Genomic DNA, 25,553 nt, shown 5'->3' with positions numbered 1-25,553 from the left:
GATCTTGTCTGTATTCTTACTCAAACAGACTTGGCTCTGCACCATGGTCACAGTGGACCTTCCTTATCTGATATTGGTAGTCTATGAGATTCTGTTTGATAGAAATACATCAGAGCCTAACTGTGAGTGGTAGGCCATCTCCTAGCTGTGAGAGGTTGCTCTTCTCTCTCACTTATTTGGAAGAGGTGTAAAAGATTAGGTACCATTTGGACAGCAGCAAGATGGATGAAGAATGTTTTAGACGATATATGAACAAAGAATTTATACGGTATTGAGTGCTTAAATGTGAGAAGCAGTAAAAAAGCTTATTCTACTTGAAATACATCAGTACTAGTAAGCTCCAGTGTGGTGTTCAGACAGAGATGCCCAGTTTTTTTATTCCTTACTGAGGAGAGGTTAAAGGGTAGGGGTAGGTATCAATCACATATGGAACTTTGTAAAGCTAAATGTTTGCATACTTATAATACAATGTGCCAGGCACTAAGTACTTGTATGGTCTTTTAATTTATACGCAGGTAAATTGGGATAGAAGTGAATGATGCATATTGCTGATGTTGGGAATAAGAACCAAAGTAGAGATCCAATTGAGGCTAGTGGTGTAGAATGTAATGTTTAAGAGTGTGAGTTTTAGCAAAATAGTTTGTGTTTGAATCCTGCCCCCTCCACAATTATTAGTTAAATAACCTTGAGCAAGCTACTTAATCCCTTAGAACCTCTGTCTTTTACAAATTTAACTGTGCAATAATTATACCAGCCTCAGAGGATCGGCAATACTTTGTAAGCAATCAATATTCAATAGTTGCTGTTCTTTTCTTTTCTTTTGAATGAAAAAAATAAGTTAAAAGTTTATTCTACTTAGTATAAGAATTTTTACATTAAATATATAGTAATTCATTTATCAGAAAATGATACCAGGAACTATGAGAAGTAGTTGCATTACACAATGACAATGACTAGAAAAATCTCAAATGCAACTAAGTAGCTATGCCATATATATATATATATATATATATATATATATATATATATATATATATAGTATATAGCTCTTGTTCTGGGCTAACATGCATTTCAGTTTAATATAGAACTGCATTATGGGTGTTAGAAAGGCAACAATAGTTATATTTTGGCTTCTAGATGCTTAAGTTAAAGCAGCAGTTCAAGCATATTAAGTGAAGGCAGTTAAAATTTAATGATAATTAATACAACTTGCATACACTGTTTAATATTTCCTCATGTACTTTTCTTTTACTGGCTATGTGACTTTGGACATATCACAAAACTCAAAGCCTCAGTTCTGACAGAACTTTGTAGGATTGACATAAGGATTCAAAAGTATACATGGAAGCATTTTAGAAACAAAGTACTATAAAATATAATAAATATTAATGTCTAGTATGTTGTCTTTCAAGTATTTGAATTTCCTTGACAGGTAAAGGACTATGGTTGGGTTGTGATGTTTTGTGCCAAATCATAAGGTTAGGATGAGAAATTTAGATTTCATGCTGTGGACTTTAGAAATTCAGCTGCCAGACAGACTTCAGATCAGGGCAATGAGATGGCAAAAATGGTGGCATAGAAAACGTGGAAATGGAGGAGAACCTAGAGGTCCAACGACCAGATTTAGGAAACTTTCAAGCTAAATAATGGTGATTTTGATTAGTGACTCTATAATAGAAGTGAAAAATCTTACGATATTTCTAAGGCATTAATGCAATTTAGGTACAAATTGAATGTGAGGGATAAAGAAATACGAACAATAAAGGCTTCTTGAACTTTAATTTTGGAGATGATTGCTACATTTGTTTAGGTATAAATGGTTGATAAATTTGAAGAAATAGCCACGTGACAGTGTACAAGATGACTAGAGACTTGGTTTCAGGTATTTATTTGGCTTTCTCCATAATGTAGGCCCAAAGGTGTAATGTGTAAAAAGGCTTTTGGGAAAAGGTACAGGTTTCACTGGTAAACTGTAAAAAAGTTGGTTTGAAGTTAAAATAAGGTTGTAAGAAATATGATTAAAATCTGTTTGCTATGCTGCAATCAGGGGTAAGAAATTAATTTGAAATGCATCAAAAATGAGAGATGAATCGAAATGCAATATGTTAAGTGTAACAAAATGTTGATTCTAGAATCTCAATGGTGGGCACATGGATATTCATTTTAAAGCTTAACTTTTCTGTATGTTTAAAAGTTTTTTTTTTTTTGTTTGTTTGTTTAAAAGTTTTAATAATAACCTATTAGAGGAGGAGTGGAGATATAAACAGTTCGCTAAAGGCTAGTCTTGAGAATTTCTCTTTCCTGACCTGAGACTTTTGTTTTCTCTGTAGGAACTTTCCGCTGCACTTTTTGCAGTACAGAGGTAGAAGAAGATGAATCAGCAATGCCCAAAAAAGATGCACGCACACTTTTGGCAAGGTTTAATGAACAAATTGAGCCCATTTATGCTTTGCTTCGGGAAACAGAGGATGTGAATTTGGCCTATGAAATACTTGAGCCAGAACCCACAGAAATACCAGCCCTGAAACAGAGGTGAGTATAGTCCCATGCTCTTAGCAATAACACTTTAAGCTTGTTCTTGTTTTAACTACCTGTACTTTGAAGAGAAAGAGTGGGTAACTAATTTACTAGGAGACTAAAGGCTAGTGTTTCATAGATTCTAAGCTCTGCCACACTTGTCTTATTAACTTGTGCCTTGATGAAGTTTGTTTGTAGTGAATGCAGAAATGTGTGGGCCTTAGGCAAAAATCTTTAAATAGTCAAGTTTGACTTCAACTACTCACTCTGCTTATTAGGCCTACTACAACTCAGGCAATTGCAGCTAATCCTAAATTGGTAGTGCCTCTTGTGGATATTTGAATTTTCCGGATATTTGAATTTTCCAAGTTCTGAAGGCTGAACTTTAAGGAATACAGCATTCACCTTTTTTTGTTTTTGAAGCACATTAACCACACCTTTCTTGATTGCCTCAGTTTTCAATGCAACTTCCTTGAAAGTGAAGTAAAATAGGCGTTTCCTGTGAGCTAGTACTTCTGACTATGGCTTTCTGTTCTTTTGAGTGTCCTAATTGAATTGTAGAGTCAGCATTATTTTTGCCATTCCATAAAAAGTGGCTTATATTCTTTGAAAAGCATACTAGTAAAAGGGAATTGGGGTCAGCGAGTGTTCTCCTATGCTACCTCTTTTCTTTTTCCTCCTAGTGTTACACTAAGAGGAAAAAGCTAAGAGCTTATAGCATTTACTGTTATACCCTTTCATAGGACACATTAGTCCAAGTTGTAACTGCAGTTTTTAAGAACACAATATAATACTATCTATGAATCATTCTTGTGTTTCCTCTTCTAACTATAGTTATTTTCCTGTTTATCAAGATTTTCCCTGGGTACAATAATGTTCATTCACCTTCACCAATGGCATTTTACCTCTAATGTTCCCCACTTACCACTGTCCACCTCCCATTCCAGATCTTTATTTAGATAGCCCTTGCTTCATGCCAGAGACAGTCTGAGGGGTGGTGATGCCAGAGGCTCTAGCAACTCACTGTATCAAATAACCTGGCTTCTCATCAGGAATGGTGATGACTACAGGGATGAAAAAGAAACAGGAAATAGAGCAAATAAACTGATCAAGAAAGAACCTATTCAACAGCCTGTTCACTAGGGAATAAAGGGTGAAATGGAGACAGGCAAAAGAGATAGAATGGGATACCTGGAGATACTAAGCACTAAGTTCAAGAGAAAGACTATTGGAGCGAGGTTGCAAGGTGTTAACCTGGCTGAGATGGCCTTGCCAAGCATTTGACAAGCTTCACTGCCTGGGTATAACATCCTGGAGGCGGTATTGATTTAACCTTTCTATACTACAGGATTTGTTTCAGAGTATAACGGATCTGCAATAGCCATCCTACCCCAAATTCAAGAAAAGAAACCATAGTAGAGTGGAAAGGGAGTTCAGAGATGACAGTGATTCACTGATGATTTAAAAATAAATAAATAAATAAGTGGCATGATTGTTACTTTGGTTACTGATCTGTAACCAATTAAATTCTAGCTTATCCCCAGATCAGGAGCCAGAAGCTGCCTCTGTAGAATTAGTAGACTTAATCCAAGAGTTGATAGACAGTTCCAGCTTTTCAGCAAGTTTTTCTTAAGTAGAATTCCTTGCCCGTAGTCTCTCCCTTTCCATCATTTCTTATTTAACACTCACCTTAAAGATCTTTGAAGTTCTAGTTTGAAATAATATTCCTCCCACACTCCTAAGCAAGAGTTATATCTTTTAAAAGTTCTAAAATTTCTTAAATAATGTAAAAAGATTTAAAACTGAATTGTCAATTTTGTCATCTTTAAGTAAAATGTGTGTATTCTCTCCATAGAAGAGATTTAAATATGCGAAAGGAGTGAACCTACGTGTCGCTCATCTAGATTTTTAGTGTCACATTTGCTGATAATTTAGATTGGTCTGTATCTGTGGTGAAAGTAGAAATAAAATCTGTGTAGTCAACTCTCCATGGTTAAAAATATCATTTTTTTAAAAAATTCTTCCAAATTTTAAAATTTGTTTGACTTGTGGTCAGATTTCTTCTGCTTCAAACTGGAATTAAACCAATCTTGATTTTCTATAATAGAGTACTGAAAACAAGAGACTTACAAAAGTATCCTCATGCTAACATTTATTTATTTTAATTGTTTTGTACTTTCCCCCCACTTTTCTTGTTCTTCTTTACTCAAAGTACTTAATACTTATTGACCTTCAGAGTTAATGCTAAAGATAAAGCTTGGATGAAAGCTATGTGTTTAAGTTTATACAGAGAGAAGTAGTAGCTTCAGGGAGAGTGAGTAAACCATTTAAGAATCTGCCCTGGCTATTTTGGCTCAGTGGATAGAGTGTCGGCCTGCGGACTGAAGGGTCCTGGGTTCACTTCCAGTCAAGGGCATTATGCCTAGGCTGCAGGCTCGATCCCCAGTAGGGGGAGTGTAGGAGGCAGCCTATCAATTATTCCCTTTCATCATTGATGTTTTTATCTCTCTCTCTCTCCTTCCCTCTCTGAAATCAATAAAAAAATAACATAAGAGTTTGGATAAGGGAGGCACAGAAAAGGACAGAGTGTAGTTGGCAAAGTCAGAGCCAGAGAAACATTTAATGTATGGAGGGAGACAGAAGGCACATGGTTAGCTCAGGGAGGTACACTTGTGGGCAGGCAGGCGTGCGTATACAGTAGGCTCTACACAACAAGGTAAGGATGTTGGCTGAGGATAGAAGAGATATTCTCGGTGAGAGAGGAGTATGTAAAGAATAAGTACGTAAATATATAAACACAGATCAGGCCAAGGGAGAAGAGAAGAGAAAGAAAAGTGAATGCTTGAGGGAGACTAAAATTCAAAACGCCAATTTACACCAGAGTAAGCAGAGTCAGATTATAGTGAATGCAGTGACACAGCTTTTTAGAAGACATCGGAATAGGTAAAAGAAGGTAAGACAATGTCTAGGGACATAAAAGGATTAAATTGAGACAAACAGTAAATAGTTCAAAAAGTACCATGATGAATGCAGAAAGAAAAGAGAAAGAAATTTTCCAAATTATTTGCAACATAGCATAATACTTTAAAATATAGCAAGATAAATGGATGGATTGAGTACAGAGAGACACCTACTAAGCCTAGACTCATAGGGAGGCAGCAAATAACTGGTGTAAAGGCTAGGGGAAAGAATAGTTTTTAAGCAGCTCTAGGTATAGCTAGAGGTAATAGCTGGCAGACATCATTCATATATCCCAGATTAATCTAGAGTTTGAAGAACTTAAGTGTAAAAATAATGTGTTCTTATAACCATGCAACTTTCACCCTGAGATATAAACGAGGTTTCTCAGCATCGTTAAAGCTTGTATACATGTTTGCTAGATAGAATTTTCTCAGTAACCACCCAGGCAGCTGCCCTCCTTTCCCAACACCAAGACTTAAATATTTTTCTTCCTGCTCTCTAATCTTCTCATTCAGCAAAGACCGTGCAGCAGCTACTGCTGGAGCTGCTGGCCTGGCAAGTGGGCACCACCGGGAAGCATGGGCTACCAAAGGTCCCTCCTATGAGGACTTATATACTCAGAATGTGGTCATTAACATGGATGACCAAGAAGATCTTCAGCGAGCCTCACTGGAGGGGAAATCTGCCAAAGAGAGGCCCATTTGGTTGAGAGAAAGCACTGTCCAAGGAGCATATGGTTCTGAAGAGATGAAGGAAGGTAAGAGAAGTCATTAAAATGAGAGTGTCTTGGGTTCAGTTGAAAATGAGTTTGACTTAGTGGAGAAATTGCCTGGGCAATTCTTAATTTTATTGGTAATCCACTATATCTGTGTTCCAAAACAATTGCGTTGTAACAGGAAGTAAGAAATTGAGTAATAAGCATTAAAACCAAATAATGTATTTGCATTTTCCTTCAACTTAGTTGAAGAAACAAATAGACAGCTTTTAAGTCTGTCTATCTATCTATCTATTTATCTATCTATCTATTATCTATCTATATATATATATTTTAAATATTTTATTGATTTTTTTTTTTTTTTTTATAGAGAGGAAGAGAGAGGGATAGAGAGTTAGAAACATCGATGAGAGAGAATCATCAATCAGCTGCCTCTTGCACACCCCCTACTGGGGATGTGCCTGCAACCAAGGTATATGCCCTTGACTGGAATCGAACCTGGGATCTTTCAGTCCGCAGGCCAATACTCTATCCACTGAGCCAAACCGGTTTCGGCTCTGTCTATATTTTTAATTGATGTAAAATTGGATATTAGCATTATATTGTATATTTCAGGTGTACATTATAATTCTACATCTGCTCTACCAAGTGATTATCACCAAAGTCTAGTTATCATTTTTCACCATACAATTGAACCTCCTTTACCCATTTTGCCCACCCCCTAACCTCCTACCTCTCTGGTAACTACCAATCTCTGTATCTATGAGTTTGTTTTTGTTTTGTTTGTTCTTTTTTTTTTATTTATTTTTTTTAAGATTTCTCATATGAATGAAATCATACATTATTTGTCTTTCTCCACCTGACTCATTTTACTTAGCATAATACCATTCATGTTGTTGCAGATGGCAAGATTTTAAAAAAAAAATTTTTATGGCTGAGATATAAAAATTTATATATATATATATATATATATATATATATATATATATATAATGTATATGTACCACATCTCTTTATCCATTCATCTATTGATGGACACTTAGATTGTCTTCATTTCTTAGCTATTATAAATAATGTTGCAGTGGACATAGGGGTGCATATGTCTTTTTGAATTAATATTTTTGTATTCTTTGGATAAATACCCAGAGTGGAATAACTAATATATGGTACTTCTATTCCTAATTTTTTGAGGACTCTCCATATTGTTTTCCATAGTGGCTACACCAGTTTACCTATTATATACAGCAAGCATGTCAGAATCATGGCAGCCTATGAGTTTGACATGTTTGATTTACAGGATTCTCTTTTCTCCATATTCTCTCCAACACCTGTTGCTTCTCATCTTTTTGACAATAGCCATTCTAACAGGTGTGAGGTGATGTCTCATTGTGGTTTAGATTTGCATTTCCCTAATTATTAGTGAGCTAGAACATATTTTTTATTTGCCTGTTGGCCATCTCTATGTTTTTGGAAAAATGTATATTCAGTTCCTCTGCCCATTTTTGAAATTAGATTATTTGTTCTTTTGTTGTTGAGTTGTATGAATTCTTTGTATATTTTGCATATTAATCTCATTAGATGTATGATTTGCAAATATCTTTTCCCATTTAGTAGGTTGCCTTTTCATTTTGATAATCATTTCCTCCACTGTGCAGAAGCTTTTTACTTTGATGTTTACATTTGTTTTTGCTTTTGTTTCTATTCCATTTGGAGTCTGGTCCATGAAAACATTGTTGATGTCATAGAGCTACATCTATGTTTTCTTCTAGAAAGTTTATGGTTTCTTATGTTCAAATCTTTAAATCGTTCCAGTTAAATTTTGTATATGGTATAAGATAGTGGTCTGGTTTCATTTTTTAGCCTGTGGGTGTCCAGTTTTCCCAGCACCATTGTTTGAAGAAACTTTCTTTTCTCCATTGTATGTTCTTAGCTCCTTTTCCATAAAATAATTGTCCATATCTGTGTGTGTTTATTTCTGGGCTCTGGATTCTGTTTAATTAATCTATATCTGTTTTTATGCCAGCATTATATTGTTTTGATTACTATGGCTTTGTAATATAGTTTGAAATCACAGAGATAACTGATACCTCTAGCTTTGTTCTTTGTCAAGATTACTTTGGCTACTTGGGATTTTTTATGGTTCCATACAAATTTTAAAGTTATTTGCCCTAGTGAAAATGCCATTGGGATTTTAATAGAGATGGCTTTGAATATGTAGAGTGCTTTGGATAGTATGGACATTTCAACAATATTAATTCGTCCATTCCATAAGTAGCAAATGTCTTATTTATTTATATCTTCTTCAATTTATTTATCAATGTCATAGTTTTCAGTGTACAGGTCTTTCACCTTCTTGGCTAAATTTATTCCTAAGTATTTTATTCTTTTTATGCAGTTATAAATGGGATTAGTTTCTTAATTTCTCTCTATGATAGTTTATTATTAATCTGTAAAAATGCCACCAATTTCTGTACATTGACTTTGTATCCTGCATCTCTGATGAATTTATTTGTTCTAATGTCTGTGTGTTTGTTTATTTGTTTGGTGGAATCTATAGGGTTTTCTTTACATAGTGTGGGACAAAAGTAGGTTTACAGTTATTCATATGGAAAATAATACAATAATTAATAAGTAATAATACAAGGATATACTCTGTTTCACATACAAATGTAAACCTACTTTTGCCTTACACTATTACCATACTATCTGCAAATAGCAAAAGTTTTACTTCTTTCTTTTTTATTTGGATGTCTTTAATTTATTTTTCTTGCCCAATTGCTGTGGCTTGGATTTCCAATATTATGTTGAATAAAAGTGGTGAGAGTGGTCATCCTTGTCTTGTTTCTGACCTTAGATGAAAGATTTCAGATCTTCACTGTTGAATATGGTGTTAGTTGTAGGTTTGTTATATATGGCCTTTATTATGTTGAGGTATGTTCCCACTTTGTTGAGAGTTTTTATTATAAATAGATGTTGAATTTTATCAGTTCCTTTTTCTGTATTTATTGAGATGATGAGATGATTTTTATCCTTCACTTTATTTATGTAGATTATCACATTGATTGATTTGCACATGTTGAACCATCCTTGCATCCCTGGAATAAATCCCACTTGATCATGGTGTACCCTCCTTTAAATGTATTGTTGAATCAGTTTGGTAATATTTTGATGAAGATTTTGTATCTATGTTTATTAAGAATGTTGGCCTATAATTTTGTGGTGGTGGTGATGGTGTGGTGTCCTTGTCTGGCTTCAATATTGGTAATGCTGACCTTATTAAATGAGTTTGGAAGCATTCCCTCCTCTTCAATATTTTTCCCTCCAGTTTTTTTTTTTTTTTTTTTTTTTAAAGAATTTAAGAAGAATATGTATAAAATCTTCTGTGATGTTTGATAGAATTCACCAGTGAAGCTATCTTGGTCCTAGACTTTTGTTGGGAAATTTTTAAGTACTGATTCCATCTCCTTACTAGTCATAAATCTATTCAGATTTTCTATTCATGATTCTGTCTTGAAAGAATGTGTGTTTATAGACATTTCTTCTGGATTGTTCAATTTGTTGGTATATAATTGCTTATACTAGTCTCTTATGACCCTTTGTATTTCTGTAGTATTAGTTGTAACTTTTCTTTCTGATTTTGTTTATTTGTGTCTTCTCTGTTTTTTTTTCTTGGTTCATATAGTTAAAGGTTTGTCACTTTTTTTAATATTTTCAAAGAACCAGCTCTTGGTTTCATTAATCTTTTAAAATTTCTTTTTAATCTTCATTTTATTTATTTCCACTCTGATCTTTATTTATTATTTCCTTACTTCTGTTAACTTTCAGCTTTGTTTGTTCTTATTTTTATAGTTCCTTAAAGTGTAAAGTTAGATTGTTTGAGATTTTCTTTTTTCTTAAGGTAGGCCTTCTTGCTATGAAATTCCCTCTTAGAACTACTTTTGCTACATTCTGTAAATTTTGGTATGTTGTATTTATGTTTTCATTTCTCTCTAGGTATTTTTATTCTTTGATTTTTGTGCGATAATACATTGATTACTCAGTAGCATATGTTTAATCTCCACATTTTTGTGCTTTCTTCGTTTTCTTTTTGTGATTGATTTCTAGTTTTATACCATTGTGGTTAGAGAAGATGCTTGGTATGATTTCAATCTTCTTGAATTTATTAAAACTTGTTTTGTGGCCTAATGTGATGTTCTAGAGAATATTCCAAGTACACTTAAGAAGAATGTATATTCCGCTACTTTTAGATAGAGTGTTCTGTATATATCTATTAAGTCTATCTGACCTAATGTGTTGTTCAGAAATCATTCTGTCTGAATGATTTATCCATTGAGGTAAGTGAGGTGTTAAAATCCCCTATTGTTATTGTACTAGAGGCCTGATGCACAAAATTCGTGCAACAGTAGGCCTTCCTTCCCTTGGCTCCTGGCACCGGATTTCCTTTGGCACCCGGGACCCAGGCTTCCCTCACAGCCCCAGCTTCAACCATAAGGTCATCCAGAAGGACGTCCAGTCTAATTAGTATATTATGCTTTTTATTATTGTATTGTTATAATAGTAATTATTACAAATTAAAGGCTGTTTGTTAATTTCACTTTTTTAGTCTTTTAATATTTGTTTTATATATTTCGTTGCTCATGTGCTGGGTGCATATAAATTTATAAATGGTATATCTTTTTGCTGGAATGGCCTCTTTATCATTATGTAGTTCCCTTCTTTTTTTTTTTTCTTCAATCCTAACCCGAGTATATTTTTCCATTGATTTTTAGAGAGAGTGGAAGGGAGAGGTAATGACAGAGAGAAACATCAATGTGAGAGAAACATACCAATTGGTTGTCTTCTACATGTGCCCTGACCAGGAGTGGAACCCATCACTGTTTGGGGTACAGAACAACACTCCAGCCAACTGAGCCACCTGGGCAGGGCTGTTGTCCTAATTCATATGCACTATTATTTCTCTGAATTTGGAGCAATAACCATACACTAGTGTAAGCTTTTGTTATTTTATTGTCTCATAAGCACCAAGGAGTTTGTGTCACATGAAATATAAAGAAAGATACCACCTGAGTGAAGAACTAAGGATATTTAGCATCCATGAAGACTGATGCAACTTTATCTTAGAATATTTTAGAAATCTCTGTGAGCACTAAAGAATTGCATAATAATGATAAATTTGAGAACTGCAAGATTTTGCTTTGTAAATTTTAGTCTCATGTTACTGGATTTGAAGACATTGGAGAGGAGTACATAGAAAATAGAAGGTTAAGACTGGACAAAAATTACTCAGACACTGGGAAGCAGAGATAAAAGGGAGTGTGTACCTCTGATTGGATTTCATTAGCATTCAAATCTGCATGCCTCTGTATTTTATTAACATGGCATCTGAGTATGATTCTTTAATAGTATAGAATTATCAGTAATTGAAAACCACTTGTTTTTTGGCCTTTCTCCTAACCTTTTTTCCCTTCATAATTAGCATTTCTTTACTGTATATGCTAAGAACTGTAAAGTAGTGTGGAATTGGGTAGTGATGATAAAAGCCGGTGATACCTCTAGTGTGATTCTCTTTGGTATCTTTATTCCTGTCAGAAGAAAAAAAGTTAATTTTTTCCCTCGTTCCCACTGATCAGCTTGGCTACGATGTTTATTTTGATTCAATTTGTTGTAGATTATATAGTAATTAGGCTGTCAGCTATTTAATAGGCTTGTTTTCCCCAACTTGGCTCCTTGCCTATTCTTGAAGCAACCAAACCTTTTCTTTGAACTTAGAAACACAGCTGAATAAAACTGTTGTTAACCAATATTATCTACAATTAGACTCATAAACTTAACATTCAATATTTATAATTCCTAGAATGACCAAATTTGAATCATACGGACCTTAAATAAGTCATCTAATATACTAGATTTGTCATATCTAAATTTGTTTTTGTTAAGTATTATGACAGTAATATAGACTCTATCCAGTGCATATTTGAATTGAGTCTTATTTGTCTTATCCTTAATTTGCCTCAGATTTCATTTTAACATCTTTCAGAATTTCATAGACTTTTTAAAAATAAATCTTTATTGTTCAGATTATTACAATTGTTTCTCTCCCCTCCACCTGGTTCCCACCTCACCCTCTGCCCCTCTGCCCTTACGCGCCCTCCCCCTCCCCCCCTCCTCATCTATAGGTGTACGATTTTTGTCCAGTCTCTTCCCACACCCGCCGCACCCCTTTCCCTCCGAGAACCGGGCTGAGGCAGGGAGGGAATTGAGAAAAGAAAGAAAGACAGGAAAACAGGATCGGGAGGACTGCAGGTAGCTGTTGGCCGACTGCAGCAAGTTTATTAACTGCGTAATGCCTTTTATACACAAAACATTGAATAGGAGGTCTGTCAAGAGGAATGTATTCTTTGTTCCTCTTAATCTCTAAGGGAGAGATAGAGCAGAAGGACAAATTCTCGGTACAGCAAAACTCAGTAAATAGTTACAGGCTTCTTGGCAAGCCATGAAAGGTGGCTCTCATTCTACGATAACCGCCATCCAAACAAGCCTGGGAAAACTGTGGGTAGCGGGCTAGCCTTGCTTGCCCCTTTGGGTGCAAGGACCGTGTCAGCTTACACCCGGTCTCTAACACTTACAATTAGTTCTGATTCCCCCAGCCTCTCCACCTACAGTTTTTATTTTATTTTAATTGCCTCATTTTGGACAACCTCCAGTCTTAATGTACTCTGCTTGAGACCGCGGTGTGTGGCATGTAGGAGGAAGCTGATCAACGATTCTCTCTCATCGTTGATATTTCTATCTCTCTCTCCCTCTCCCTTTCTCTCTGAAATTAATTTTTAAAATGTATATACATATATATTTTAAAAAACCTTTTCTGCCCTGTATCTGATAGCTTGGACCACACCTTTCAGCACATTTTAGATTACTTTTCTAGAGATTTTTTTACGTTTGCCAGTGTAGAACTGGATCTGCCACTTTTCTGCCCATTTATATAACCTTCAGCTCTTCCTGTATATTTTCCGCTATCAGCTTGGCCCTTAAGTAGCCAGAATTGCTTTAGAAATTTAGGAATGTTTCTAAATATTGCTCAAGTATAATATTAGCATCATTAGTGTACTTGACAATTTCTGAGTATAAATCTTCTTTTTAATTTATAACTCTTTTAAATAAGACTGTTTCTAGAACTAGTGTTTAAACTTTACCATCCAGAGATTTGCTCATTTATCCTCATATTCTATTTTCTTGTCTTCATCTATAATGCAGAACAATTCCTTTTGTCCCATACCTCTCAAGACCCTTGTCAGAAATCTTTTAAATATAATTTCATTTAGTTTACAAAGCTAAATAGCTTTTCCTCTCATTTTATATTTATTTTAAGCATTAATCAAAACACCATTTTGGAAATATGAAGCTATTTGGAAAATGTTTAAAGAGGTAATGATTGCCTTAGAGACTCATGTGCATTTCTTGTCTTTTTTTTTCTGTTGAATTACTGCATTGACAATAAGGGCTCTATGAGGAGGTTCATCCTTTCATCCTTTGGATTTCAATTCTCATTTTTTTTGTATTCATGTTGTCAAAAGCTTATTTTGTCTGTTCTAAAATTTTAACTTCTTAATTGTTTCCCATTCTCTTTTCTGCCCAATATCTCATCTTAGGAGTTCTATACATTTTTAAAATGTCAAGAGCTAATCCATCCTAATATGTTAATAAGAGGATGCTTTCATTTCACCATAGCCAGAATTGACCATTTCTGAGCCTTTTTTTTTGATGCTGCTGTTGATTATATACCACTATTCTAAGGACCAAGCCTTTTCCAAGCACTTCACATATATTCACCTAACTCTGACAGAAATCCAGTGAGGTAGATACTATTATTCTTTTCCTGTTTTGTTTTTGAAAAAATTAAAGCAGAACCCTGGCTGGGTAGTTTGGTTGGAGCATCATCCCATGCACCAAAGGTCACAGGTTTGATTCCCAGTTGAGGCACATCCTCAGGTTGCAGATTTGATTCCTGGTTGATCCATGTTTCTCTCTCTCACCTCTCTCTCTCTCTCTGTCTCTCTCATCAATGAAAAAATATATCCTCAGGTAAGGATTAAAAAAAGAAAATTGAAGCTGAGAGAAATGAGGTAACTTGCCCCAAATCACACAGCTAAAAGGAGTCAGGATTTGAATCAAAAAGTCAGTTCCAAATAACACTTTTAATCCTGTTATATATTTTAAATGACAATATGTTTGGTATTATTTTCCAAATACTGAATACAAATTTGTCTTAAATTTTTCATCTTCAATATATCAGACAAAATGTGTACACAAAATGATAAATAGGAGGTATGTAGTAAGAGAATTTTTATTCATGATACTAAATTACTTTTTATAAAGAGTTCCAAGTGTGCTTAGTTTGCTGCTGAAAGCTAAAACTGCCATATATTCATTGATTCACCAAATATTTATTCAGTGCCTAACAAGTTATTGGCACTATTCTAGGTGCATGGGATATATCACTGAATAAAAAAGATAAATATCTGTTGTGAAGGACGTACATGCAGGGAAAAAGGGTGCCAAAGACAATAGACAGGAGTTATTTATTATGTTTGAAAATCATTGCTCTGTGAAAAAAACAGAGCATTGGGAATATAGAGGTGAACTCAAAGAAGATGACATTTGAGTGAAGACTTGAAAGACGTAAGGGAATTAAGTGTAAGTGTCCCAGGTATTGGCCACAGGCAGCACAAAGGCTCTAGGGTAGAACTGTGTGTGGTGTGCACAGGAATACCGTGGAAGCCACTGAGGCTGGAGCAAAATGAGCAAGGAGAAGGAAAAGACGTAGTAGGTGGGCAAGAGGGGCCCAAGATAATGGAGGGCCTTATAAGCCATTGTAAAGAATCTGGCTTTTCCTCTGAGCAAAGTGAGGAGCCATGTCTTGATTTTCTATTATGACAGCTGTTATACCTGGTCTTTCATAGACATTATTTTACTCTAGAGACCCGGTGCATGGATCTGTGCACCGGTAGGGTCCCTTGGTCTGGCCTGCACCCTCTCACAATCTGGGACCCCTCAGGGGATGTCAGGTAGCTGGTTTTGGCCCAATCTCCACAGGCCCGATACAAACAGGAGGGAGCTCCATCCTTTTCATTGAGCATCTGTCCCCTGGTGGTCAGTGCATGTCATAGCAACCGGTTGACCAGTCGTTCAGTCATTCAGTCATTTGGGCTTTTATATGTATAGATGCTCTTATCCAGAGTCTTTTATCACCCCATTTTATAGAAGTACTAGTAGGTACTGAAGTTTAAAGACTGAATACCCTTACCAAGGCAGTACAGTTTATATGTGAACCAGGATTCAGTTCCAAACTATATTACTCTTAAAACCCATGTACTTAACCATTAGGCTACTTAAGTTCCAGTTTGTGAGAAACATTTTGAATATATTATGGACAGAGCTCAAAAAGTAAAATCAGTGAAGTTTTATTGGTGTTATTTTATAATATTACTAGAGGCCCAGTGTATGAAATTCGTGCACGGGGTTGGGGCGGTGGGTGTCCCTCAGCCCAGCCTGCACCCTCTCCAATCTGGGACTCCTCGGTTTAGACCCAGTGGGATTGGGTCTAAACAGGCAGTTGAACATCCCTCTCACAATCCAGGACTGCTGGCTCCCAACTGCTCGCCTGCCTACCTTCCTGATTGCCCCTAACCATTTCTGCCTGTCAGCCTAATCACTTCCTAACCACTCCCATGCCAGCCTGATTGATGTCTAACTGCTTTCCTGCCAGCCTGTTTGCCCCCAACTTCCCTCCTCTGCCAGCCTGGTCACCCCTAACTGCCCTCCCCTTCAGTGTTGATCACCCCCAACTGCCTTCCATTGCAGACCTGGTCCCTCCCAACTGCCCTCTCCTGCTGGCCAACTTGTGGCAGCCATCTTGTGTCCACATGGGGGCAGCCATTTTGTGTGTTGGAGTGATTGTCAATTTGTATATTATCCTTTTATTAGATAGGATTAGATAGGATAGAGGCCTGGTGCACAGATGGGGGCCGTCTGGTTTGCCCTAAAGTTTGTCCCACATCAGGGTAGGGGATCCCTTGGGGCGTGGGGCGGCCTGGGAGAGGGGCCTGTGGTGGTTTGCAGGCTGGCCAGGCCCCCCTAGTGACCCAAGTAGAGGCCCTGGTATCTGGAATTTATTTATCTTCTATAATTGAAACTTTGTAGCCTTGAGAGGAGGCCTGCCAGGGCAGGCAGAAAGCTTGGCTTCCTCCATTGCTGGAGTCAAGCCAAGCCTCCTGCTCTCTCCATGGCCGCAGCCATCTTGGTTGGGTTAATTTGCATACTTGCTCCTGATTGGCTGGTGGGTGTGGCTTATGGGTATAGCAGAAGTATGATCAATTTACATATTACTCTTTTATTAGATAGGCTTGTATATTTAAATACAGTGTTTTAAAATATATATTTTATTATATGGGAATATCTTTTATATTTAAGGATATTGACTTTCTGGTTTTTTCCTCCACAGGTGGCATAGATATAGATGCATTTCAAGATCGTGAGGAAGGCCGTGCAGGGCTGGATGATAACGAGGAGGTTATGCGAGCACTGCTCATTCATGAGAAGAAGACCCCCTCTGCTACCGCTGGCTCAGTGGGGGCAGCTGCTCCTGTGACCACTGCCAATGGCAGTGACTCGGAGAGTGAGACCAGTGAGTCAGACGATGACTCCCCACCTCGTCCAGCTTCTGTGGCTGCACATCACCGAGAGGATGACGAGGAGGATGACGAGTTTGAAGAAGTAACAGATGACCCCATTGCTATGGTGGCTGGTCGTCCATTCTCATACAGCGAAGTGAGCCAGCGGCCAGAGCTGGTGGCACAGATGACACCAGAGGAGAAGGAAGCGTACATAGCCATGGGACAACGCATGTTTGAGGACCTCTTTGAATGAGCTGTCCCTACATTTTCCTCCTTTCTCTAATGCTCGTTTCAAAAAGAAAATACCTACCTTTGAAGAAAAGTATTTAAGTGGCTTTCTGCCCTTCTTGGTGTAAAGCGACTATTAATCTTGCACAAAAACAAAAACAAAAACAAAAAACACTGGGAGAGAAAGATTGATTTTTATGAAAGAAACTTTCCCAAAAGGTAGGTTGGCTGCAAGCGTTCCTTTCCCCACTACTACTACAGTATTGCCATTTTATTATATTTCCTTATCTAATCCTTTTCCTTTCCTTTTTAAGATACGTTCTTCTCCCTTGAGAAATAAGTGAGGGAGGTAAATTCTTTCTGTCTGCCTGTAGAGGCCCACTATGGCAGTTTACAGTAATTCACTGATCACATTTTTTAAAAACTATTCTGAGCCAGCATTCCGAACAATTCCTGGTATTGCTGCTAGCTAAAGCAGCTTGCCAACAGCAAATCATCTGATGAGGGACAAAACAATCTTAAAACTTCAATTGAGAATGATGTCAATAAGTAAGGGGAAGTTGGGAATGTGTGTGGAAGAGGGATGGATATGCCTAAATCTCACAATTAATATCTAGTAACCCAAAATTTGTGTATTTAGAACTGACCTGACTGGAAGAGTGTATTGTTTTGCTTATTGCCTTTTGGTTTGTATGTTGGATGATAGAAAACAGAAAGTATTTTGGTAATCCCTTATGAAGAAATTGGGAGAAAAAATAAAAATGAACAAAGGACCAGGAGTTCCATGTAAAGGGTAGAAAAGTGAAGAACATTGAGAAAAGTACCTTTTAGAATTGCCTGAGTTGGTGCTGATTTGGGAATCCTTTTTAGAAAGGTGAGACTGCTCCCTTCCCTCTTCTTGTACAGTGCTGTCAATAGTTTAATGAGGACATTTCAGCAGAAATCAGCATATAGCAATTGATATTCCTCTCTCAACACCATTGAATGCCGTCTTTGTTTCTCTTTTGATTGTTGTCAGACCCGGTATTATAGAGTACACCCAGTATATTGTTGAGCATTGTAACCTCAAGGAACATAGTTTATCATTTCAGTTCTGCTATGTAACATGGTATTATTCCATAAGGCAGAACTTTAAAAGCAAGGACCTTTCATACAAGGATCTATAACAATTGTATATTTTGTAATATTTCCCTTTGCATTGTAAGTTTTAAGTATTTATCATTTTTTATAGTATATGTGTGAAGTTAAGATAGATTTTAGAGTTATCTGAGCCTTGTAGGAAGTGGTGTTTCATTTATTAATACATAGTTGTATGAATGACTGAATATTAACAGACTATTTTATACTGACTAAAATTTGTTCATTTACAGCTCTGTAACATCTTGGAACATAATTAAAATGAATATTCTCCCATTAAAAAAAGTTTCAGATTTTGTTCTTTTATTAGTTATATTTTAAATTATAGATGCAGTTGTGTGTGGTTCAAACTTTTTTTGGCAATAGCTGACTTAAGAGTGACTTTTAGCCCTGGCTGGTGTGGCTCAGTTGGTTGGAGCATCATCCCATACCCAGGAAGGTAGTGGGTTTGATGTTTTTTCACATTAATGTTTCTCTCTCTTTCTCTCCCTCTCTCTCTCTCTCTCTCTCTCTCTCTCTCTCTCTCTCTCTCTCTCTGTCTCTTTCTCCATCTTTCCTTTCTTCCCTTTTTCCCTCCTTCCCTTCCTCTTTTCCTTCTGCCCTCCCGTTCTCCCTTCCTCTCTCTAAATCAATGACCAAAAAAAGAAAAAAAAGAATGACTTTCATAATAAAGTTTCTATGAAGTTTCTCTTTGGAGGAAAAAAACACACTACTATTATGTATGTACCTTGTACACATGGGCTGTTCAACTTTTAAATATTGTTTTTTTAACTTTTATAGTTGTAGAATCAAGTTCATAAAATAGTAATCAGATATAAAAATTTTAAAACAGTTGTAGGTTAACTGTCATCCTTTTTTTTTTTTTTTAATGTATTTTCCTGAGTTGATTATGTTTTGGTTTTTTTTAATATATTTTATTGATTTTTCACAGAGAGGAAGAGAGAGGGATAGAGAGTTAGAAACATCGATGAGAGAGAGAATCATCGATCAGCTGCCTCTTGCACACCCCCTGCTAGGGATGTGCCCACAACCAAGGTACATGCCCTTGACCGGAATTGAACCCGGGACCTCTCAGTCCGCAGGCCAACGCTCTATCCACTGAGCCAAACCGGTCCCAGCAACTGTCATCCTTTTTATTAAATAAATGTTTTCACTAATTTTTCTTGAATCTGACTTGCATGTCCTTCCTAAAGCTACTATTCTTTTTCTTTCCCATTATCTACCAACTTCTTAAATAATCAGACAGACTAGTTACATACTTCTTTCACCTCCCTCTTGCAGTTTAGGTTTTGCCCTATTCCTACATATAAACAGCTTTCTACAGTCCTAATTGCCCAACCTAACAGCCCTTTATTCCTCAGTTTTTTTGGCTGCTCTTTGTTATTTGATGCCATCAACTCATTCTGTCTCCTTGAAACACTTTCATTTGATACCCTAGTCTTCACACTGACTCATTACCTCATTGGCTATTCATTCTCAATCTTTAGACTTCATTCCCCCCCCCCCCCCCCCATGTATCAGCATATCTCAAGGCCTAGTTCGTTCTCTCTCTCTCTCTCTCTCTCTCTCTCTCTCTCTCTCTCTCTCTCTCTCTCTCTCTCGTTTATGTAATGGGAAAAATGTTCAAAATGAAGACAAGCCCTGGGTAGGTAGCTCAGTTGTTTGGAACATCAACCCGTGCACCAAAAGGTTGCAGGTTTGATCCCCAGTTGGGGTGCGAACAGGAGGCAAGATGAAGAATAAGTATATTCGTTACAGCAGTGTTTGAAATAGAATAGGTACATAGGTATACCAAATAGGCATTAATCAGAAATTAAATAATTTTCCGTGAACCATTTAGCCATAAAAAGAATGTATTAATAGGAAAAGATATCCATAATGTCTTATTATAGAAGGATTTTGTTTTTCTCTGTGTGTGTGAAGAAACAAGTAGCTAATATATGTGTTGAGACACTAACTTCTTTACATATGTTGACTCATTTAATCTTTAGCACCTGTGAGATAGATATATGTATACAAAGATATATATAATTAGAGTTGAGAATTACAGTGGTCTTAAGTTATAATGGAAAGGATATTTCCATTTTGAAAAAAAGAATCAAATAGACATTTTAAAAAGTTCATGTAGAAGATAACATGGTAGAATTAAAGAAATAAAGTGACAGTGCTCACTTCAGCAGCACACAGACTAAAATTGGAACAATACAGAGAAGATTAGCATGGCCCCTGCACAAGGATGACATACCAATTCGTGAAGTGTTCCATATTTTTTAAAAAAAGAAATAAGAGTGACAAAAGCAAGCTTTTTATATTATTGCTAGGATTTTTAGGTGTTTCTTTTTTAAATCCTGGGTTTATCATTTCCTTATGTAAACATCTCTGAATTTATACTCAAAATTAATAGGGAAATTATAGCTTAATATATAAAATTTTGTACATGACCCCACATTTCAATAACATATCTAGTAACTCAATGGAGTTTGATGTTACTTTACCCAACAGGGTTATGGATGTTGAGTGGCCCAATAATCTGGTGAGGAAAGCCAGTCAGTGACAGGATGACCCAAAATGGGAGCCCTCCCAATTAGCAGTTCTCGGAAGGGCAGACTTACACCCAAGGTTCGTTGATACATGTAGTCACAGTGTTGCTGACCTCCGGGATATGGAATTGTTACCACCCACAGCCTATAAGAATGGCCGGTAACTCCTCTCTGAGCGAGATTGGCTGTATTAGTATAACTCAAGTGTCAGCTACCCACGTGTCCCACTATCTTTAAAGATTTAAATAGAACAGTTTTATGCTAACACCATGGGATACTTCTTCAGTATCATTTGTTTTGGGGAGTGTGAGGAAGGGCTTGGTGGTTTATATCCTCCTGCTCTGCCTTCTTGCTTCCCTGGCTTCTCCACCTCTCCTCTGTACTATCTGTACTGACTCCCCGAGTGTCCTCAATGCAAACCTGTGTAACAGATCCTCACTGAAGTTCTTATAGTGATAGGAAGGGGACAGGCAATGAAAGGGGGTATTGTCTCAGCATTGCATAGTCCAGGCATATAAGGGTGGATCATATACATTCTTGTTCTTAAAAAAGAGTCTCTTGCCATTCTCACAGAGTTCACCTCAAGGACAACCCTGGCTTTAAATCTTGCTAAAATTTCCACTCTTTTTTTCCTTCTCTTCAATTATCCCTTTCTTTCCAAAGGCCTTGGAATGTTATAAATGTGTTAGAGGAAATAACTTTGTTCTTCGTTTTATTCCTATTCCAAACAGTGCTGTGAATCATCCTATCACATCCAAAGTGGCCTATCAGGATGTTTCCCTAACCAAGGAGCTATCTCCCCTCCTCTAGGAGTCAGCATGGAAGTTTAACTGTGGCTTTTAAAGGAACTTTTTCTCTTCCCATGCACTAAAATGAATTACTTATATAATATATAAGTAAGGTCATATATAAACAGTACTGGCTACAGGGAATCCATAACCTTATATCTGGTTGAAAACTGCTTTTATTCTACCTGCCCTTGAAGTTAAAGCCTTTTTCTTATTAAGATGCCCCCTTTCCCTTAAACAGCTTAAGGAGTATTAAGTTTAAATGACTAAAAGAAATTACGTATCTAATTTGGCATAGCCCGGAAGTCAGGAGACTTAAGACTTATCATACTTGCACTGTGATGCTGTTATCTAACGTATTCTTTCTGGGCTGGTTTCTCAGCTGTCAATGAGAGGATTGTGCTACCGTGTTTCCCCCAAAATATGACATCCTCCGAAAATAAGACCTACTTACAGGAGTGAAATATAAGGCATCCCCCCGAAAATAAGGCCCCCCCCCCTAGGCTAAACATGAGAGATTTGGTCCACTGATTCTGAAAGAAATGGAGTCACAGGAAATTCAGGAATTGGATTGTTATGATGATGTTCCAGAAGATGATGACATGATTGTCATTGAATAAATGAGTAAATTCTTGATACTGTAGGATTCACAGTTTGTCTGGTTTGTGTTGACAACTACCATACTACTGTACCATATACAGGTAATAAATTTCCTTTATTTTCATTTAACAATAAATGTGTACTGTATTCTTCATGGAAAAATAAGACATTCCCTGAAAATAAGACCTAGCGCATCTTTGGGAGCAAAAATTAATATAAGACACTCTCTTATTTTCGGGGAAACAGGGTAGGATCACCAACGATTTCCTCTGCTCTGATATTTCATGGAGGTTATACATTTTAAAATGAGGCCAAGTAATAACCTAAAAAAAGAAAAAGTCTTCTTATATGCTACAGCAATTCAAACCAAGTGAAAGATATTTTAATTGAGGGACTAGTGTAGGTGGCAGTTTAGGGTTTAGAATGTAGCAAGCCACGGAATAAACAATTGTTAATTAGGTTTCTCATTTCCTGTCTTGCCAAGATACTTCATTTCTAATAATCTAAATGACTGGGGAAGACATATTTAAATATTTCATAATTTTTTATACCTTTTTGAGAGAATTGGACTAAATGGGAATAAGATTGGGACAAGCAGTTCATTTTCTTTTCTACGAGTTGGCTCTATGGCTAGACTCCCAGCCAGGACCACAATAGAAAGACTTAACATATGTACTTCCTCTTTTCTTTTTTTTTTTATTCCTGAGTTTTACAAAGTAACTAAGAAATGACAATCAAAAAACAAATATGAAAATCTTTAGAATTTAGAAATCAGTATAATTCCACCTTCTATTTGTTTTGCATTTTATTTCCACCAAGCTATTTCACATGTATTATCTCTTGGGAAGCCGAATGGTATGGCTCAGTTGACTGGAGCAGGGACCCATGCACTGAAAGGTTGCCAGTTCAATTCTCTGTCAAAGCACACACCTGGGTAGTGAATTTGATTCCCAGTGGAGTGTAGGGAATGCAATGGATTCATGTTTCTCTCTCCCTCTTTCCCTCTCTCCCTCTTTCCCACTCTTCCTCTCTCCCTCTTCCCTCTCTCTCTCTTACTATGTCCTCAGATGAGGATTTAAAAAGAAAAAAAAAATCTCTTGGGGAAATGAAAAGATTTTCAGAAAGACACTGGCACTATGATAAATTTACTATCTATTCATTTGGCTTTTTATATCATAAAAGAAGCAAAATAAATCAAACAAGATAAATACAGGTGTTCTCAAAACATAAGTAAAGCCAAATAGGCTGAGAAGGGGAGAGTCATGAAATTGCCCTCCTTTCTTGGCAGAGCGAGAGGATGAGCTGATTCTGGTGTGCCCTCCGCAGGATGAGTAAGTACCCTCAGCTTCTCTTGAGAAAGAGCTTCATGTCCTGAGCACCAGAAGCTGCCTTTCCTATTTCAGTTGCAAAGCAGACAGGCCTAGTACATGACCCAGTTTCAACCCTCAGCCCCACATGTCCTGTCGACAGAGGTACATTATTGCATACCTGATGTAAATAGTCTGAGAAATTAGTCAGATAGAAGGCTGTGCCAGGTCCTAATGTGCCTTGAATCCTGTGAAGGCATATAAGATAGTCATACAGGTTTTGTTGTTGTTGCTGTTGTCATATGAATATTAATTTTCTAAAAATTCATCCAGTAAGATCTACATAGTAAAAACTAAAAACCCTCTGCACAGCCCATCCCAATCTTACTACCACCGAGGTAACTGTTGTTAGTAGTTTAATTAATGTGTGTCATCCCAGACCTTTGCTAGGCCTTTAAGAAACAGCATAGACACAGATACGCACAGATATTCTGCAATAATCTTCAAATAAATGCAATTCTATACACTTTGCTGTTTGTTTTAAAGTATCTTTAAAAATATGAAGGTCTGCCGAAACCGGTTTGGCTAAGTGGATAGAGCGTTGGCCTGCGGACTGAAAGGTCCCAGGTTCGATTCTGGTCAAGGGCATGTACCTTGGTTGCGGGCACATTCACAATGGGAGGTGTGCAGGAGGCAACTGATCGATGAGAAATTCTCTCTCATCGATGTTTCTAACCCTCTATCCCTCTTTCTTCCTCTCTAAAAAATCAATAAAATATATTTTAAAAAAAATATGAAGGTCTTTTCATATCAGTATATTTAGGTCTTCAATTTTTTAACATGAGGACTAGAATTTTACAGTATAGTTGTGTAATGGTTTGTTTAACAATTTCCTTATTGAGTGGCATTTAGGTGAGTGTCCAGTTTTTTAGCTATTAAAATGCTATAATGAATTACCCTCATATTTTCATTCTCTGGGTATTTCTGTAGGATAAAATCATAAAAGAGCCCAAGGGCATGCCCATTTTAAACTTTGATAGACATTGCCAAATTGCTCTTTGAAAATATTGTTGGAGAATTTTAAGCTGGGGAACAATTTGTAGCATTGATGTTGGGTGGAGTTTAAACCTGGAGATGATTAAGGCCATTTCAATGTCTTGGTGAGTCATTTGGTCTAAAAAATTGCCAAAGTCAGTGGGGACAGAGAGGCACAGACAGATATGAGGAACTTTGGGAGATAGATTTAATGGATTTGTTGACTTGCATAGGCTAGTGCCTTGGATGAAGCTCAGGTTTCTGACTGGGTGGTTCCATTTATCAAGATGCAAACATAGAAGGAAGCAGATTTTACTCCTGTTTAGTTCCCATCTCAGTACATGGAACCACCATGCCACTTACATGCTCAAGCAGAAAGTCTAATAGTTGGTCATATTTGTGTGTGTGTGTGTGTGTTTTCATCCCATAGCTAATCCATTAGCAAGTCCTATCAGACTCAAAATATAATCTAATTTATTTATTTATTCTTTTTAAATTAATTTCTTTATTGATTAAGGTATCACATATTTGTCCTCAACCTCCCATTCCAATCCCCCACCCCCACCCCCCACCCCCAATCGTATCCCCACCCCCCTATTGTCCTTGACCACTGGTTAGGCTCATATGTGTGTACATAAATCCTTTGGTTGATCTCTTTTTTATCCCCACCCTCCCCATAGCTCCTTATCTCTGGGTCTGTTCTTGTTCATCAGTCTATGTTGTTCACCATTTCCCCTAGATGAGTGAGATCATGTCCTACTGGAAATATACTTATAAGATTAAAAAATGAGACAAGCAATAATCGTAATGCTGAAAGGCTATAATCTAATTTATACAATCTAAATTTGAAGGTAGAGCTAACAGGACCTGCTGATAAATTTAAAGTATATTCTAAACTTGATTTCTTACTGTGACCGCTACCAGCTTATGGCAGCCTTTCAACTGGTCTTCCTGCTTCTACTCTTAACACAGCCGCCCCCCCCCCCCCATACACACACTCCCAGGGATGTTGACTACTCTCCACACAAGATTTTTAAAAAATATATATTTTA

The 25,553-nt window shown here is 36.8% G+C and overlaps 1 protein-coding gene across 2 annotated transcripts in view; it reads left to right on the top strand.

Moving 5' to 3' along the window:
• The window catches only part of GTF2E1 (general transcription factor IIE subunit 1), a 46,597-nt gene extending 28,081 nt beyond the window's left edge, over positions 1-18,516 (top strand). The window contains exons 3-6 of one of the 2 annotated variants that reach the window (XR_014793879.1): positions 2,331-2,532; positions 5,994-6,235; positions 16,695-17,313; positions 18,465-18,516. Coding sequence is in view for 1 of the 2 variants with exons in the window: in XM_084871686.1 (XP_084727812.1) it covers positions 2,331-2,532; positions 5,994-6,235; positions 16,695-17,119 (869 nt within the window). In the remaining variant the exon portion in view is untranslated. Of the gene's footprint in view, positions 1-2,330; positions 2,533-5,993; positions 6,236-16,694 lie in introns of both variants that reach the window. The other variant, XM_084871686.1, reaches the window with a different exon arrangement.
• Positions 18,517-25,553: the final 7,037 nt, after the last annotated feature.

Source organism: Pipistrellus hanaki, assembly GCF_964339955.1.
Source record: "Pipistrellus hanaki genome assembly, chromosome: 2".
Classification (NCBI taxonomy): Eukaryota; Metazoa; Chordata; class Mammalia; order Chiroptera; family Vespertilionidae; genus Pipistrellus; species Pipistrellus hanaki.
The sequence above is the reverse complement of the archived record's forward strand: the minus strand, read 5'-3'. Positions and strand labels throughout refer to the sequence as shown.